Source organism: Silurus aristotelis (genome assembly GCF_946808225.1).
Source record: "Silurus aristotelis genome assembly, chromosome: 11".
Taxonomy (NCBI): domain Eukaryota; kingdom Metazoa; phylum Chordata; class Actinopteri; order Siluriformes; family Siluridae; genus Silurus; species Silurus aristotelis.
Genome location: NC_139584.1, coordinates 12,456,592 through 12,473,456, shown reverse-complemented (window position 1 = coordinate 12,473,456; position 16,865 = coordinate 12,456,592). Strand labels below are relative to the sequence as shown.

The 16,865-nt window shown below is 37.9% G+C and overlaps 1 protein-coding gene across 1 annotated transcript in view; it reads right to left on the bottom strand.

Moving 5' to 3' along the window:
• Positions 1-16,865, bottom strand: part of prex1 (phosphatidylinositol-3,4,5-trisphosphate-dependent Rac exchange factor 1) — an 84,459-nt gene that overhangs the window by 47,249 nt on the left and 20,345 nt on the right. The window contains exons 2-9 of the mRNA XM_083553860.1: positions 16,109-16,174; positions 15,878-16,000; positions 10,300-10,404; positions 10,105-10,206; positions 9,613-9,774; positions 7,384-7,517; positions 6,917-7,032; positions 3,404-3,553 (exon numbers count right to left, since the gene is read on the bottom strand). Coding sequence (XP_083409986.1) covers positions 3,404-3,553; positions 6,917-7,032; positions 7,384-7,517; positions 9,613-9,774; positions 10,105-10,206; positions 10,300-10,404; positions 15,878-16,000; positions 16,109-16,174 — 958 coding nt within the window. The remainder of the gene's footprint in view (positions 1-3,403; positions 3,554-6,916; positions 7,033-7,383; positions 7,518-9,612; positions 9,775-10,104; positions 10,207-10,299; positions 10,405-15,877; positions 16,001-16,108; positions 16,175-16,865) is intronic.

Here is a 16,865-nt window from a genome sequence, read left to right as displayed (position 1 = left end):
GATAACAGATAAGAGACACTTCTACCGGTGATAATGGTTTATGACCAGTGCTTGACCCTGTCTGAGCCAGCTTTCCCCCACAATCAAATCAAGCTCTGAGCTTGTGATCTCTTGCGATGTTCCAGAGTCCACTGTAATCCAATAAAAAATTTATAACCATACAACTCAATTGTTTTTTTTCTTCCATACAAGTATTAAATCATATGCTTTGAAAAACTGTTGGTCATTTATAACCTTTTCTGATTTCCATTTCAGAAATTATACTGTACCCTGTATTGGACCCTGATCCAAGTTCTAACCACTACTCTACAGAAGATCTGTAGACTCAAGTGTTAGTGTATGGATCCTCATTTGTCATGTCAACACAAATCTTTCAAACAAAGAGTGCCTGTTAGGGCCAGATGCTGATCCACATAATCACATTAGCATGCTGCTTCCTTTATCCTAAAGTGTCATTGGGCCTGATTGTAATTAAATTGAAGCCACTAGGAAAGACTGTCAAAATAAGGTAGCACTTTAGCATGTCAAGCAAAGCATTGCGTGAAACGTAATTAACAACCGTGTCTGAAAGCCAGACCTGAGGCCTTTACAAAAGAAATGACAGGGAAAGAGTGGGAGAAAGGTGTGACTGATGGGGGCACCTGTTGCACTGGGCTTCATTTCAAACGGACGTAACACGATCTGCCTCATAAAAAAAAAAAAAAGCTTCTGTTTCGCACAGCACCAGAAAAGAACGTAATGTTATGTGCTACCGTTAAGGCAAAGCTTTGAATGCCTGGACTGCTCTGCATTTTCAAACTGGAAATTAGAAAGTGATACTGCAGATTGATACAATATACTAAATAAACACAGTGTCGATGTTTGTCGATGTGTCTGTGGTTTCAAGCAGTGATAAAATGCTATTCAAAGTGAGTGGACTGTGCTACTAAAAACTCTGAAATGGACATCAAACAACCAAACCATAAAGAACAGGTGGCCCTGTGTGAGACAGGTGTTTTGAATCAGTCATGGAAAACAACAAAGTAGTTCATAAAAACATTACACACAGGAGGCCAATGTGGGTGTTTATAGTAAAAAAGACTCCTGTGCTGCCTTTAAGTGCTGTTGGAAATATCGTAATTACGATGTGAGCACAATTGTACTGCATGGCAGTGTTGTAATTACCACTTGGAAATGGAAATGTTTCTATAAGCCCTGACTTTCCGAACTTAAGAGTAGGGTCTGTAACAAAAAGTCATGCGTGGAGACCTCTGCAGTGGAGAGAAAGATTTAAGAGGCAATTTCACGTTAAAATAAACGTCTTGTCTTTGTTGAAACAAAAACAACAACAAAAACATCATTTGCTCATGCCATCCATTCTTTCTCGCATTATCTAAATTTTCCGACCAAAACCACTTGAACCACATTGTGTCAAAATTTACATTTCTTAACCAGTATGCATGAACGTTCGAGGAGGCCATGAAGGCATCATTAGTTTTAAGCTGGGTTGTAGCAAAATAATATTTAGAACGAAATAAATTCACTCAGCTATGTTTTTTAAATCAACAAATCCAAAATAAAAAACATTTTGGCAGGTGGGAGGATAGCCTGGTACAAAGCAGAGTTACTGTTACCAGCAGCTGGTCATTTTCCCCTAACATCAGATCTTAAAGCGAAATTATTTCTCTGATACCACATACCACAGATTTTCCATCAAGTACATTTTATACTGCATGTCGTATTAGCTTTCACTCCGCACGCACATCAGCGAGCCTTGGGCGCCCCTGAACCTGTCTCTGATTCACTGGTTGTACTTCCTGGTAGGTACTAACCACTGCATTTGAGGAACATCCACATGACTTGCTCTAATTCTGATCAAGTCTCTAGCTATCACAATGCAGTCGTTGTGAAAGTCACCCAGATCCTTATGCTTCCCCATTTTTCTGCTTCCAACACATCAACTTAAACATATCGCACTCATTGATATGTAAAGAAGGGGAAATAATTATGTGAGCCCCTGCTGATGTAAATTTACCCCCTTACAATGAAATGAACAGTCTAAGATTTTTATTCATTCATTCATTTTCTCCCGCTTATCCGTAATTCAGGTCGCGGGGGCAGCAGTCTAAGCAGGCCCCCGCCTTCGACTGCTGCCCAATCCTCACAGCACCGTCCCTTACGGTCCCTCCCGCAGGTGGTGAGCCCACGGGAAGGCGGCCCCACGTCATTCCGACGTCACGGACCTTGATATTTCCCTCGTAAGGTTTATTTTAACAGAAAGAGAAAGAATATCAAAACCCAAGAAAAAATTAATCAATTAATATTATGCATAAATTATTCTGTATTTGATCGAGTGAAATAGGTATTTAATCCCCTACCAACCAGCAAGAATCCTGACCACCACACACCCTTTTAGAAAAAAAATGCTAATATCAACTCATTATGTGTATAAAAGACCCCCGTCACATAATCAACCTCTTCTATTCGAACCTCTCCACCACCATGGGAAAGACCAGAGGAAAGAGTACGTCAGGGACAAGACAGGTCTACAATCTTGTCCCTGACATCAAAGGACGTCAGAGACAAGTTTGTAGACCTGCACAAGTCTGGAATGGGCTACAAGACCACAAGAATGTTTCTTTGGCCGTATGCTTTTGGCCATTTTCATACTGGAAGACAGATAATTACTGACTATAGCTTGCTGCGATACATAGTGTGTCAGACCTATCTCCATCCCTTTCATTTCCACAGTGGTGCTACCCCCAAAATTTAACATAACTAGTTTGCATGTTAACTCTAATAACTTTTAGCAAGAACTGTCGTGACAAGTTACAATTCTATACACTCATGATGATTTATGAGGATGTGAAAGAGTTATTGGGGACATGCCTATAAAATGACAAACAATATTGTGAATTGTTTTTGGTCCATCTACATAATACATTAGTTCTTAGATGAGACTTGGTTTTTATATAGTTTCGACTATATATATATATATATATATATATATATATATATATATATATATATATATATATATATATATATATATATATGACTATATTCGACTATATGACATCATTTTTTACTAGTAAGAAAAACATACTGACTATCACACGTTTAATCCTTTCAGTCGTTCTGGATTAAAACTGCTGCTACAATCATTTTCAGCTGCACACTGTTAAAAACAAATCAGGGATTGCGTAACATTTTTGAGACAAGTGCGTAATGATTTTAGCATGCAGTCTACTTGATGTGAGCATTACTAGCTAAACTTTTAACTCTTGTACAAAAAAAGAAAAGAAATTTGAAACATCAAGTATGACCCATAAAAATAGATTTAGGATAAGGAAAAAAAATAAATGGGAATTCGCCCAAACCGATTCTGTAAGAACAACCCAGTGGCAAGAACAATACCACTTACTCTCTCTCTGTTCACGCTCCTTTAAAATGGCATCCAGCCATTTTTGCTTGTCTTCTGCATTCTTAGCCATGCACACAAACCACTTGTTTTTGGCTGTGTTGTGGATCTTCCAGCCATTGGTCACAGTGTAGTTGTTGCTATGATAGTCAGCTGGAAAATAAAACAAGAAAAAAAAAAGAGTAAAGGTTACAATTTCCAGCAGTTCTATTAACTTAATCAGAACCACATGATACCACTAATCTCAATAACACATGGCACAAGGAAATATTTGCAAACATCAACCATGCCTTGGAAAAATATTTTGTTTTGGTAAAACTCTACCAACACATTTGCAACACATTTAAGAGCTTTCAATATATGGACAAAAGTGTGTGGACACCTGTATAATAACCTCCACTCTTCTGGGATGATGTTCCACTGGATTTTAAGTGTGGTTTGGAGATTTGTGCTCATTCAGCCACAAGGGTGTTAGTAAAGTCAGGTCTGGTGTGCATTTAGCGCTCAAATTCATCCCAAAGGTGTTCAATAAGGTTGAGGTCAGAGCTCTATAGCAGACCACTCAAGATCTTTCACTCCAAAGCATGTAAAGCACATTGTGTTGGAGCGGAAAAGTGTCATACTTAAAATACCAACGTATGTACTTAGGTTTATTACAGCCTTTTAAAATCAACTATCCATCAAACATAGTAGATAAACTACAGCAATGTCCACCGTAAAAATAACATTTCATCTCTTTATCATTATATTTCTTCTGCAAAAGTGTCATCCCTCTAAAAAGTTACTGACATTGTAATTTATTTGTAATATATTACATATGTTATAAAAATAAAAAATGTTAATATATTTGTACAAAAAAAATAAATAAAAAATCTTTAAATATTTTTCAATATAAACTCAATGTGACTAAATGCAGATTGAGAGTTTGTGTTTTAAAATAAAATATTAAACAGAATGAAATTTTAATGTACCATTTGTAATTCATTAATATGGAAGCATCTGGCAGGGATTTAAATGTTAGTTTGAGCCCCCCCCAAAAAAAAAATTAATATTTAATGGTCTTAAAGCTATTTTTCAGAAATGAGCAAGAATTAACAAATGCACACCTGAGAGCTCCTGTGCCATGTGCATACTGAAATAGACAGGAAAGGGTGGGGTGGGGGGCTGCTGTTGGGGTCTGAATGGTAAATTCTCTTATATGTAGGCTTCCTGTACAACGGTAAAATCATAACTAAATATTCTATCCTATATAAAGTTACTTTCTCTGTTGCAATTGTGCTAAATTTCTGGGTAATTGTTTAGTTTTGAAACCAATTAATATATAATATATATATAAATGACAATATAATATATTTTTCCATTTATTACTCAGTATTCTCCCTAAATGATCATATAATAACAATCAAGGATGCTAAACTTGTGTAAGCACAATGAGTCTATACAATTTCAACGGTCATATCAGTAATGTGGTAACTGTCTTGTTTTAAAAGCTTCCCAAATATATTATATTGAGTCTTTAAATTTTGACTCATATCTACCCTTTTTCCTATGGTGTACAAATGAAGCCCAAAAATAAACCTTTGCTTTTTAATTTCTATGAAAAACGCAAAAGGATTAAAGAACACCATTAAAATAGCAACAGCAGTAATGGCACGTTTTCAAACTACCTCCTTTCATTAACCAATGTAAAAGTGTGCGTGTGTGTTTGAGGGTGCGTAAAAAATTTAGCCCTCAAGTCACAGCCCAATTTTATCCCTCGTTTGACAGGAGGTAAAAAGAGTGGGATGAATTAAAAATGAGCCTCTGTAATAGGCAGTGGGTTAATGTCGAGATCGTGGAAATAGATTTGGGAGCACTAAGAGGCCTCAGGTAGAGCTTTTAGCCCATCTGAATAAGATGGGAGGAAGCTGACCGATAAATCGTGACGGAGTGGAGGTTAACGGATAGCTCTGCGTTTAGGCAGCCTGATAAGGACGCAATTAGGGTAATTAAACGAGAGCTCTGAAGTGAGACGGAAAGAGGAAGATGTGAAGGAGTGAGGACCTGTGAGCCAAAAAGCATTGCTCTGTGCTGATAGATTGAGGGGGCAGACATTCACATCATAATGAAGAAAAATCTTGCAGATGGGTTTCCATTTAAAAACAGCGCTATTGAATTTTCAAATGTGATTGATCCTAGGTGTTGATTAATTTTCTATAACAGCAGCTCGGACATTATTTATTGTTTCTAGGTGTAGAAGGTGTACAAGCATGTCTATTACAAAAAAGGGTGAATTTTTCTATAGATAGACATCTTTATATAGTACCTTGAAAAAGTATTGAGACCCCTGACAAAAAACTGAACTCTCATAATTGAATTACAATGAAGTTCTCATTCTCATTTTAAAATGCTGAAACTCAATATCTATTAATCCACAGCTTCTGAAGCACATGGCTTGAATATGTATGCAATCAAGTTATTTTATTTTCATTTTTCATAAAACAAATTTCTTAACAAAACTGACAGTAGCTGATTTTGAGTTTCAAAGTTAAAATAGAATAACAACCAGAATTAAATTATAATACCTTCTGTAAATCAGTAATACAAGAGAATTGGTCATTGGTATAAATACTTTTGCAAGGTACTATAACCTTAAAGGCAGTATCAGAGTAATGCTCAGTACGTTTTCCACTACAAGAAAGTCATCGAGACAACAGAATTTGGCTCTGTGGCAACATAAGCAGTGATACGATCTGACTTGTTTCAGGAACATTCCATTACATGCAACTAGACATGGATAAAGAGTAAGAGGTGTCATTCTTCAATAAAAAAAAATGCATCAGGACATGATGTTATATTAAATAACCCATTCTGCGCCACTCAGCCAGCAATTATTTTTCTTACAACAGAATGCGCCATCATGTTTCATTCTTTACTTGAGGAAGTTATAGAATCAGAATCCATTTATACTTTCTAAATGTATTTTCTACATTCATTTTATTTGCCCAATCAAACCACATATATCCCATTAATAAACCAAAAGTCTAAAATTATATTTGCTAGTCAGTTACTGAAGTGCATAATGAAGCTAATTCAGTTACTATGTACACAGATGAGTGATAAGTGACAACACCACACCCTGCCTGCTCAATGTACACATGTGCGGTTTAAACTGATTCTTCAGTTTTTTCCCACTACTGTGACCATGACATGTGCAAGACATCCCACCCCTTTAACGTAAGTTGAAAGTGAGAAAAAAAAGCTGTTAATTCTCAGTCAGTACAGATTTTAAACAGAACCACACCCTTCATCATCTGGCACTGAGACACACACACACACACACACACACACACACACACACACACACAAGGTGTAAAATTGAGCACAGCTTTGAAACAGATCTTTATCAGCACATGGGTGTTTATGCTAATCTCAATTCAGTTTCCGGACATGCCGTGTTTGTGGTTGTTGTTAAAGCAGCACAGTAATTATAGCAGCAGATTATATTTCAGTTTGACACTTTTTTCACATGCATACCGGTTCCATCTTCAACATTTTCCACCTCCATCACTTCAGTGTTGATCCGGCCACGGAAGACATACAGTGGGCCATTGATAGACTTTGTCCTTTTGGTGGACTTCTTTCCGGAAACCCTAAACAATTACCACAAAATGGAAACAACGCATAGTCAGCTTCTCTCACATTTAATAATCCTGCATATCTTTTCAATAGATCAGGGGTGTCCAATCTTTTCCACGGGCCGGAGTGGGTGCAGGTTTTCATTCCAACCAAGCCACAACAGATTCCACCTGTTAGATCTTAATTTTCAATGGACTACAAGGTGTGGCCCTTGTTCAGTCGGAATGAAAACCTGCACCCACTCTGGCCCTTTGTAGAAAAGCCTGGACACCCCTGCAATAGACGCTTTAAGCCACAACAAAGTCATTAAAGTGAATGATGTATAGGAAGATGTGAGAAATATGTGACTGATGTCGCTCTCTAACCTGGACTTCCTCTTACAGTACACTAAAAGGTTATCAAACAGGAAGAAGACCCTTTCCTGAATGTTTCCTGCGGAGATCTTCAGCAGATTGCCATGGAGGAGTAGCTCAGTACAGATATCAGTTAGATTTGTTCCCTGGTTTAAAACGAGAGAAGGAAAGATATCAGAAAAAACATTAAACATTCGAAACAAGTTTATAGTCCTACTAGGCAGTTATATAAAAATGCATACTCCAGAACTCAGTGCATGAAAATACAGTGCATCGCAAAATGTTTTTCTCAACCTGCAGACAGTATTGATTTTAGCCATTTATTGATTATAAACCTTGCCATAAAACTGCAGAGATTTCACACTGGGGAACTGAGTGGACAGAAAAAAAAAGTCATGGAGCACTAAATAACTGCTTACCACCATTTACTCTATTTGTATACGCCCACACAGCTATAAACTACATTTGAAATGATTGAAATAAACAAAGGTTATACAGATATGTTCATTATCTTTGAGATTTGTATCTGACTGATAATTTAAAAAAATCCTCAAAATCCTGCTGGCTAGGCACTTTCAAAGTTGGAGGATTGAAACAAAGCTTTCGAAAGAAGCTTCTGAGAGCACTTAATTTTGCAAGTACTGCGGACCAAGACACAGATGTTTCCATTTCAATCACTCGCCAGTATATATGTACCCTATTTCTGGCTTCTTGTGCATATATGTGTTATGGCCAGACTTACTGGTACGGCTATGTGCATGTATGTTTGTTACCATCACGTTCTCTATTAAAGATTCATTTTGAATGATATATTATTTAAAATATAACCATATACACCTCTGAATGCTCAGTAAGGTGTAATTTCTTAATACTGAGCATCATTGAGCTACCACTCCCCTACCTATTAGCCTGAAGTTTTCCCTCAGGAACAGGCATTCAGTTTGTTTGATGTCATGAACCTGCACAAGGCTTCTGACCGTCAATAATTGATTTTATACGGGGAGAATGTTCCAGGCTGCCATTTGAACAGGATTTGATTTTCCATGCTTTGCAGGTGTGTGTTCAGGAGACTTGAGTTGAGACTCCATTTTGTCTCCTTAATCAATGGTGTGTCTAAATGGGTCGATTGCAGCGCCAGTCCGGTGTCTGCTCTTGATTCTGCACTCTCTGTCCATTAGAGATGACTTACATTAGACTCGACAGAACCTACTTGATTTAGCACTTACAGTGGGCTGGCAATCTCCTGGAAACATCAGCCCGGTACGAGGCATTTGACAGCACTTAGCACAAAGTAAAACCAACAGCAGCACTTTTGCTGGTGGCATTACGTTGTAAAATGCACATTAAGGTGAAAAGCAACGGCTCATTAAACTACACTTACTAGGGGATGATTTCATAAGAATGAAAATTTAAGTTAGCCGTGTATGTTTCCTGCATGCGCTGAAATTCTTCAGTCAGCTGGCTTTGCTGAACCATAGCAGCACAAGCGTCTGGACAGAAGCATAATGGAGCTCTGTTGTGAGCTGAGGCAACACACTGACTGGGAGGACAGTGAAGCACTGTGAGTGACGCTGCTCGATAGGAAATAACACAGCACGCGCTGGCCACTGAAAAGCAGAAGTTGCCCCCGAAATAAATAAAAATTTGATACTTTGAAAAGTGTGCAGTGTCATAATGGGAAAAGTTAAGAGAGAGAGAGAGAGAGAGAGAGAGAGAGAGAGAGAGAGAGAGAGAGAGAGAGAAAGTGAAAAGAAGGGGTGGTATACAGTAGCATGTTCATAGGAATCAGCTGATCTCCTGGGTAACAAGCTGACTCTCTTGCATTAATGCTTCCTGTTTCTCTGTATGGTGTTTCTAAAGAAAATGTCACCATGGATCCAGACTAAGCAAATAAAGAAATTCAGCAGCACTACATAATCTCACTTAAATAAACCAGACTACCTTATACTATTAAAGGAAATTCTGACCTACTAAATGTTGCACCCATGTGCGCATATAAGCCACATCCTGTGCTATTCTTCGTAATCATCTGGCCAGCTCCTAACAACAGTGGTGATGTTTTGAATACTGCTTTAAATACCCCCAGTAGCCTCTCTACAGCTTGCTCAAAAGTCATCATGTGCAAACAAATGCTCTTTCTCCGGTCTTACATTTGATGCATATAGAAGTAGGCAATGCAGTTTGGAGAATTAAACTGACATGAAAAGATACACAAACGCACTGCGAACGGTGCACACTGACCTCCCAGCCCTCTATGTGGGACTGAAGCTGCTCAAGAGCCTCCAGTTTTTCCATCTGTCTCTTCGTCTCGTTGATGTTGGAGCACACTTCCTTCATGGCCTGCAGAGCTTCTTCCACAGCCGGGTAATCCGCATGCTTTTTGGGTGTCCTTTTCAACAGCTCCTATAGTGGACACACAGTACATAGGTTCAGCGCAAGGAAATCAGCTGACGACACAAACAGTGTAGGGAAAACATTAACAAGGGACGGAAGAAAGAAAGAAAGAAAGAAAGAAAGAAAGAAAGAAAGAAAGAAAGAAAGAAAGAAAGAAAGAAAGAAAGAAAGAAAGAAAGAAAGAAAACAGTAAAAACAGTAAAGAGGTATCTAGATATACATATTGACAGACATACATACAAAGTCATACTACAAAGGCAGAATAAACAGAGCATAGAAAATAGAAACACTGTCAGAAGACAGAAAATCAATCTTTCGTTGATGATTCAGCTCTGGTACCTTAAGCAGAAGAGGGTACTTGCAGATTCTCTGAATAGGTGAGAGCAGGTATCCCTCCAGAGGAACATCTGTGCTTTTCTTTCCTCCCAGCAACATGCAGTGCTATAGCAGAAACACACACTTGAGTCCACAAGTTATATCTACATAAATTAACTCTTCATTAACTCTGGAGATGTGTTTGTAAGCAGTGCTCACCAGTAAGAAGGTGCGGATTTCAGGGATCTTATTGAGCTCCACCAGCAGCCTCAGAGCTTTCTCATGGTTACTACAGTATTCTCCATACACCGAGAAACGTTGTCTCTGGAGCAGAGGGAAAAAAGTTCATTAACACAAAACAGTAGATCAGCATACTAGAAGAGTTTATTGTACTGTTCTTGTAAAACAGGAATGTGTGTGTGTGTGTGTGTGTGTGTGTGTGTGTGTGTGTGTGTGTGTGTGTGTGTGTGTGTGTGTGTGTGTGTGTGTGCGCGTCTGCCCTATACTTTCAGGCACCACTCAGCAGATTTGCTTATTTCGCATGCTGTAATTAGCAGCACTCCAAATACAGCTTTGATGAAATGTTATTACTCCATCCACTAAGACCATAATGCATTGCAAGTGAGTTTAAACATGCTTGGTATTACAGGGGGAATGATGATGGCTGATTTTTGCCAAAAAATGATGATGATTTGGGGTAAACAGAACTAAATATAAATACATTATACTGTACCTTATTGTATACAGATAGAAATATAAGATGCTTCCTTTTTATACATTTTTTTTATTTTCTTCGGTTGGAAAGAACGGTTTACAAGGCATCAAGTGCCGGTTTGTCGGTTGAGTTCGTGTAACATCTGTCTACCATTTTTATTTCTGATTAACAATGTATTAGTCGAAATGTGTAATTTACTACAGTGCCCACTTTCATTTTCTTTAAAACCTATGTAAAATTTTGTCTAATATTTAAATAAAGAGGAGAAAACCTTAAAAATAATTTGTTTAAATGTGCGACAGAAGCACCTCTATTAGTTTCGTACAATCATCTGAGGCACATTCGATATCTACATATGTTCTCATTAATTAAACACAAATTAAATAATACAGCAATCTTTGTGAAAATTGGTTATTAGTAAATCTATTAGCTGTACCAGCTACTGTATTGTGTACTCATTTGAGGCTACGTATCTTATTTTTATTAGTTAAACACAAATGAAATAACATGAATCTTTGTGGAAACTGGTTGGATTTCTATGTAAAATTTCATATCTTTGGGTTAGCTATTAGCAAAATAGCCCAGCACGTTAAGCCAGCACGTTAGCTATATTGGCCACAAAACCTTTCACAGAAAAGTCTTGCTACTTCTTTCCTAACATATTTTTTTTTTTTTTTTTTTTTTTTTTTGTAACAGGATTAAAATGACAGGGAAAAAAAGGAACCACAGTTCTAAGATTTTTTTTTTTTTTTTTTTTTACAGATCATTCTGTAAACAGGAACTAATTACAGATAGGAACTGTAGTTTGTGATAAGGGAAATAAAACAATGTCATTATCACAAGTGTTGCAGGAGTCTAAAGAATCATTTAATCAATGTGTTGGGATTTTTCACATTCTCGCTGTGCTATTTGCAGCAGAAATGGTTTTTCTTTAGAGGTATCCTGACAGTGCTGGTATTTCTACCTCTGTTTCTTCATTTTGTCTACAGAGTATAGTGTTAAAATTCATAATGATTATGAATTATTCTTTTTTTTTTTTTTTTATCTTTTCAGCATTTAAAACCATTTCAGACTCAAATCAAAATACAGACAGGAATATTTGAAGCATTAAACAGATACAGACAGTGAAGATTATTATTCCTTCATTTATTTATTTATATATATATTTGTTTGATTATTTATTTATTAAAGACTTAGGAAAAAAGATTATCGTGAAATCTTTCTCTAAGTGGGTCACAAACATTGACCTTCTCCCTTTTCATTCAAACATTAATGAAAGTTGTGTTGAAAAAGGAAATGTGTTACACTTTTGTTATTCAGTAGAACACAGGAATTGAAATCGGAGCTCATTGAAGTCTAAACTAAGGCAGCCAAGGATGCAAAGCTTGAAGAAAACAGGAAGTGGTACACGCGAGCACGGCAAGTCATGGGTGTGTGCCATCGCATCGCATCGCATCGTCTCTTCTACTCGAATGATCTAGCTGTTAGCCCTAAAGAAGGCGTCTGACATTCGCGTCCAAATATTAACACTGTTATTAGTTCATCGTTTAAAAATACGCATATGTTATATAGAGCTTTCGGAAAGACAACTTTCTATATAAGATATTATTATTTATACAACATAACTGTCGAAATTCTCAATTCTGTTTGGCCAAAATGTGTTGATTAATTCACAAATCACTTGATTTAGATTTAAATTTTAGATTTAAAAACAAACAGATGCCAGCAGACTGTTCTTCCATGACAAAACTATATAATTTTTTTCGGTAGCAAATACTGAGCTATCTGCATTGCACCAAAAGTGAGTAAATAAATTACAGTGCTTTATAGATGCTTGGTCTGACCTTACAGACACATTGTGATGTTAAGTTCCTGTAAGCCTCGGTCAACTACTTCAAGTCAGTGTGTCTTCACTGAGGTCATTGAATGTAAATTATGTATGGAGGTTTGATCTGATGGTGAGTATATGAGCTGTTTTGAAGAAATGTCCAGGCTCAATGTTGCACCCATAACTGGTGTAATGCTCGCATCAGGGTGAGCGGAGTCACTTTTTTGACCATACTGATGGACATAAACATTATACAGAGATTACCACTGACAGCTCCAGATTAATGCTTACTTGAGACCGTCAACCACAAGTCTTTCTCTGTTTTTAACTCTCCGTCTCTCGCTCTCTCTGTCTGGCTGGCTGGCTGGCTGGCTGGCTGGCTCTCTCTCTCTCTCTCTCTCTCTCTCTCTCTCTCTCTCTCTCTCTCTCTCTCTCTCTCTCTCTCTCTCTCTCTATATATATATATATATATATATATATATATATATATATATATAAACATACAGTGAGGACAATTGTACAATTGATACAGCTGCAAAAAAGCTGAGAAAGTCAATGTTAATATTTGGTACAGTAGCCTTTGTTTGCAATTACAATTACAGAGGTCAAACGTTTCCTGTACTTTTTCACCAGGTTTGCACACACTGCAGGAGGGATTTTGGCCTACTCCTCCACACAGATCTTCTCTAGATCAGTCAGGTTTCTGGCCTGTTGCTGAGAAACACGGCGTTTGAGCTCCCTCCAAAGATTCTCTATAGGGTTTAGGTCTGGAGACTGACTAGGCCACGGCAGAACCTTGATATGCTTCTTACAGTGCCACTCCTTGGTTATCCTGGCTGTGTGCTTCGGGTCATTGTCATGTTGGAAGACCCAGCCTCGACCCATCTTAAATGCTCTAACTGAGGGAAGGAGGTTGTTCCCCAAAATCTCGCAATACATGGCCCCAGTCATCCTCTCCTTAATACAGTGCAGTCGCCCTGTCCCATGTGCAGAAAAACACCCCCAAAGCATGATGCTACCACCCCCATGCTTCACAGTAGGGATGGTGTTCTTGGGATGGTACTCATCATTCTTCTTCCTCCAAACACGTTTAGTGGAATTATGACCCAAAAGTTCTATTTTGGTCTCATCTGACCACATGACTTTCTCCCATGACTCCTCTGGATCATCCAAATGGTCATTGGTAAACTTAAGACATGCCTGGACATGTGCTGGTTTAAGCAGGGGAACCTTCCGTGCCATGCATGATTTCAAACCATGACGTCTTAGTGTATTACCAACAGTAGCCTTGGAAACGGTGGTCCCAGCTCTTTTCAGGTCATTGACCAGCTCCTCCTGTGTAGTTCTGGGCTGATTTCTCACCTTCCTTAGGATCATTGAGACCCCACGAGGTGAAATCTTGCATGGAGCCCCAGTCCGAGGGAGATTGACAGTCATGTTTAGCTTCTTCCATTTTCTAATGATTGCTCCAACAGTGGACCTTTTTCACCAAGCTGCTTGGCAATTTCCCCGTAGCCATTTCCAGCCTTGTGGAGGTGTACAATTTTGTCTCTAGTGTCTTTGGACAGCTCTTTGGTCTTGGCCATGTTAGTAGTTGGATTCTTACTGATTGTATGGGGTGGACAGGTGTCTTTATGCAGCTAACGACCTCAAACAGGTGCATCTAATTTAGGATAATAAATGTAGTGGAGGTGGACATTTTTAAAGGCAGACTAACAGGTCTTTGAGGGTCATAATTCTAGCTGATAGACAGGTGTTTAAATACTTATTTGCAGCTGTATTATACAAATAAATAGTTTAAAAATCATACATTGTGATTTCTGGATTTTTTTTTATAGATTATGTCTCTCACAGTGGACATGCACCTACGATGACAATTTCAGACCCCTCCATGATTTCTAAGTGGGAGAACTTGCAAAATAGCAGGGTGTTCAAATACTTATTTTCCTCACTGTGTATATATATATGTGAGGTGTCAATCTGAAAATTCAAAGCGTCAGACTAAAAATCTCCTTTTTTCGACCCTTCCACTCTGAGAGGAGAATTCAAACCCCAGAGTGTCTGCTTTCATTTTTAAATTGAATTCTTAATCTGAAAGCTCACACTTGGCTCTTAAACAAATCTTACATTCTTATATAAATAAAATGCACAACAGTGATATTAAGGGTATTCACACTGCAGCCAGTAAATCACAAGAAAGTAAATATTCAAAGTGACGTATTTCAGTTAATCACTAAATTCAAACTTTTCCCCCCTCACTTTGTTATTTTTAGATAGTTCATTTCAAGCTCGGTGTGTGCAAATTTCTTTTAAGAAGTGCTTCTGTTTAAACCCCTCCTCTTCCTGAAATATGCAGTGACTCATGCTTTGCTTTATGTGGGCTAAAATATACCTCTAATACCCAGGTTACATCAGCAGGGCAGACACATACTAATAAGCCTCATGTAGAGAAAAAAGAGAAGAAAACTTCAATTGCTTTACTTCGTACAGACTGTCAAAAACAGACAAACTGTATTTGTGGACACCTGACCATAATATGTGTATGTGTTCTTTAAACATCTTATTCCACATTTGGTCCCTGTTTGCTGTTATAATAACCTCCATTCTTCTAAAAAGATGTTTCACTGGAGTGTGGTTGTGAAGATTGTGTCTCCAAGGGCTTTAGTATATTTAGGCACTGATGTAGGTTAAGGAGGTCTGGTGTGCAGTAAATATTCCAGTTCATCCCAAAGGTGTTTAATAGGGTTAATGTCAGAGCTTTCCACCCATGAAAACCCCATCGTCATAGAGCTGGCTTTGTGCACAGGGCATTGTCATGCTGAACTGAATGGATAATTTAATGCTTACACATCCAAAAACATACTATAAATTTGTGTGCCTTCAAATTTGCACACAACAGATTTGGGGAAAATCCACATATGGCTGGAAATCTCTGGATTCTGGTTCCTTTTGTCCATACAGTGTATGATAATGTGTTAAGTCTCACATGGACATAATATTGTAGAAGCCCACACCCATAATCCCTTTATCGACTCATACGCTATATGGACCTTAATTAATTGTTGCCCATACTGTATCTTGAATCTTTGTGATCATTCTAAAAGCATTTGAATTGACTGAATCATGCAGGGAAAGAATATGATATTAACATAGACGATATATATTGTACAGCCCTAAAGCATAGTATGCTTGAATCCAATTTTAGATGAATGTCATTAGAAAATAAAATATGCAGTCATTGGAAGGAGACTCACAAACTGGAGAAAGGCGTGACCGAGTGCGTGATGAGGCTGGGGCTCAGGCTGCAGACTGGCCTCCAGTGTAGAGACAAACTCCTTGTGTACATCCAAGATCTCTTCAATGTTGGAGAATAAGATCTGACAGTAGCAGAAAACAGTAAAAGGGTTGATAGCAAGACTAAGACTCATTCCATAGCTTTACTGCTCGCTTTATTGTGGGGGTATTTAGTGTATGCACATTTATACCTTAACCTGTTCCGGTGTCAGAGACTGCTGATTTTCTCCCATCTGTCTAATTCTTTGGAGAAAGGCCTAAAGAAAGAAAGAAAGCACATGGTTATAATGATGTTATTTTTCCAGGAACAGGATGATGAAACTGTTTAAACTTATTCTGGCAATCAATTAAACAACTGCTTAACACATGATGTGTCATGGGGAAGGTGTGATAAATAAATAATAAAAAAACAAAAAGTTATAGATCACATCAGTCCCATAACCAAAAGCACCATGTGAAAATGCCTGGAACCGCAGAGGTTTGGCAGACAACATGGTTTTTCGGTGATATCAGTATTTGGCAAATATTGTGATTATACAATATTGTGATTATGACTGAAAAGCAAATATGTTTTGCAGCTCCTTAGTGGTTTTGGTTGCATCATGTTTTGGGAACAGAAACTGACTGGTTGAAATGTACAAATGTTCTATAAATACATATAGTCACAGACAAATTATGTACCATGTCCCCTTTTTTCCCTTTAAATAAATAAATAAGATTAAATGGCAGCACTGTGGCATAGTGGTTTCCTCTGTGGTTCCTCTGTTTAATCTTGAGTTCAGGTCTGTGTGAAGTTGCATACTCTGTGACTGTATAGGTTTTTATCAGGGTCCAATATAGTTAAAAAACATGTGTACTCGGTAAGCTTAGTCTCGTAAATGAGCACCTGCGTGGTGTCCTACAATGGACTGAGGTTCCATTCAGGAAGTATTCTGAGAACAGGCTCCA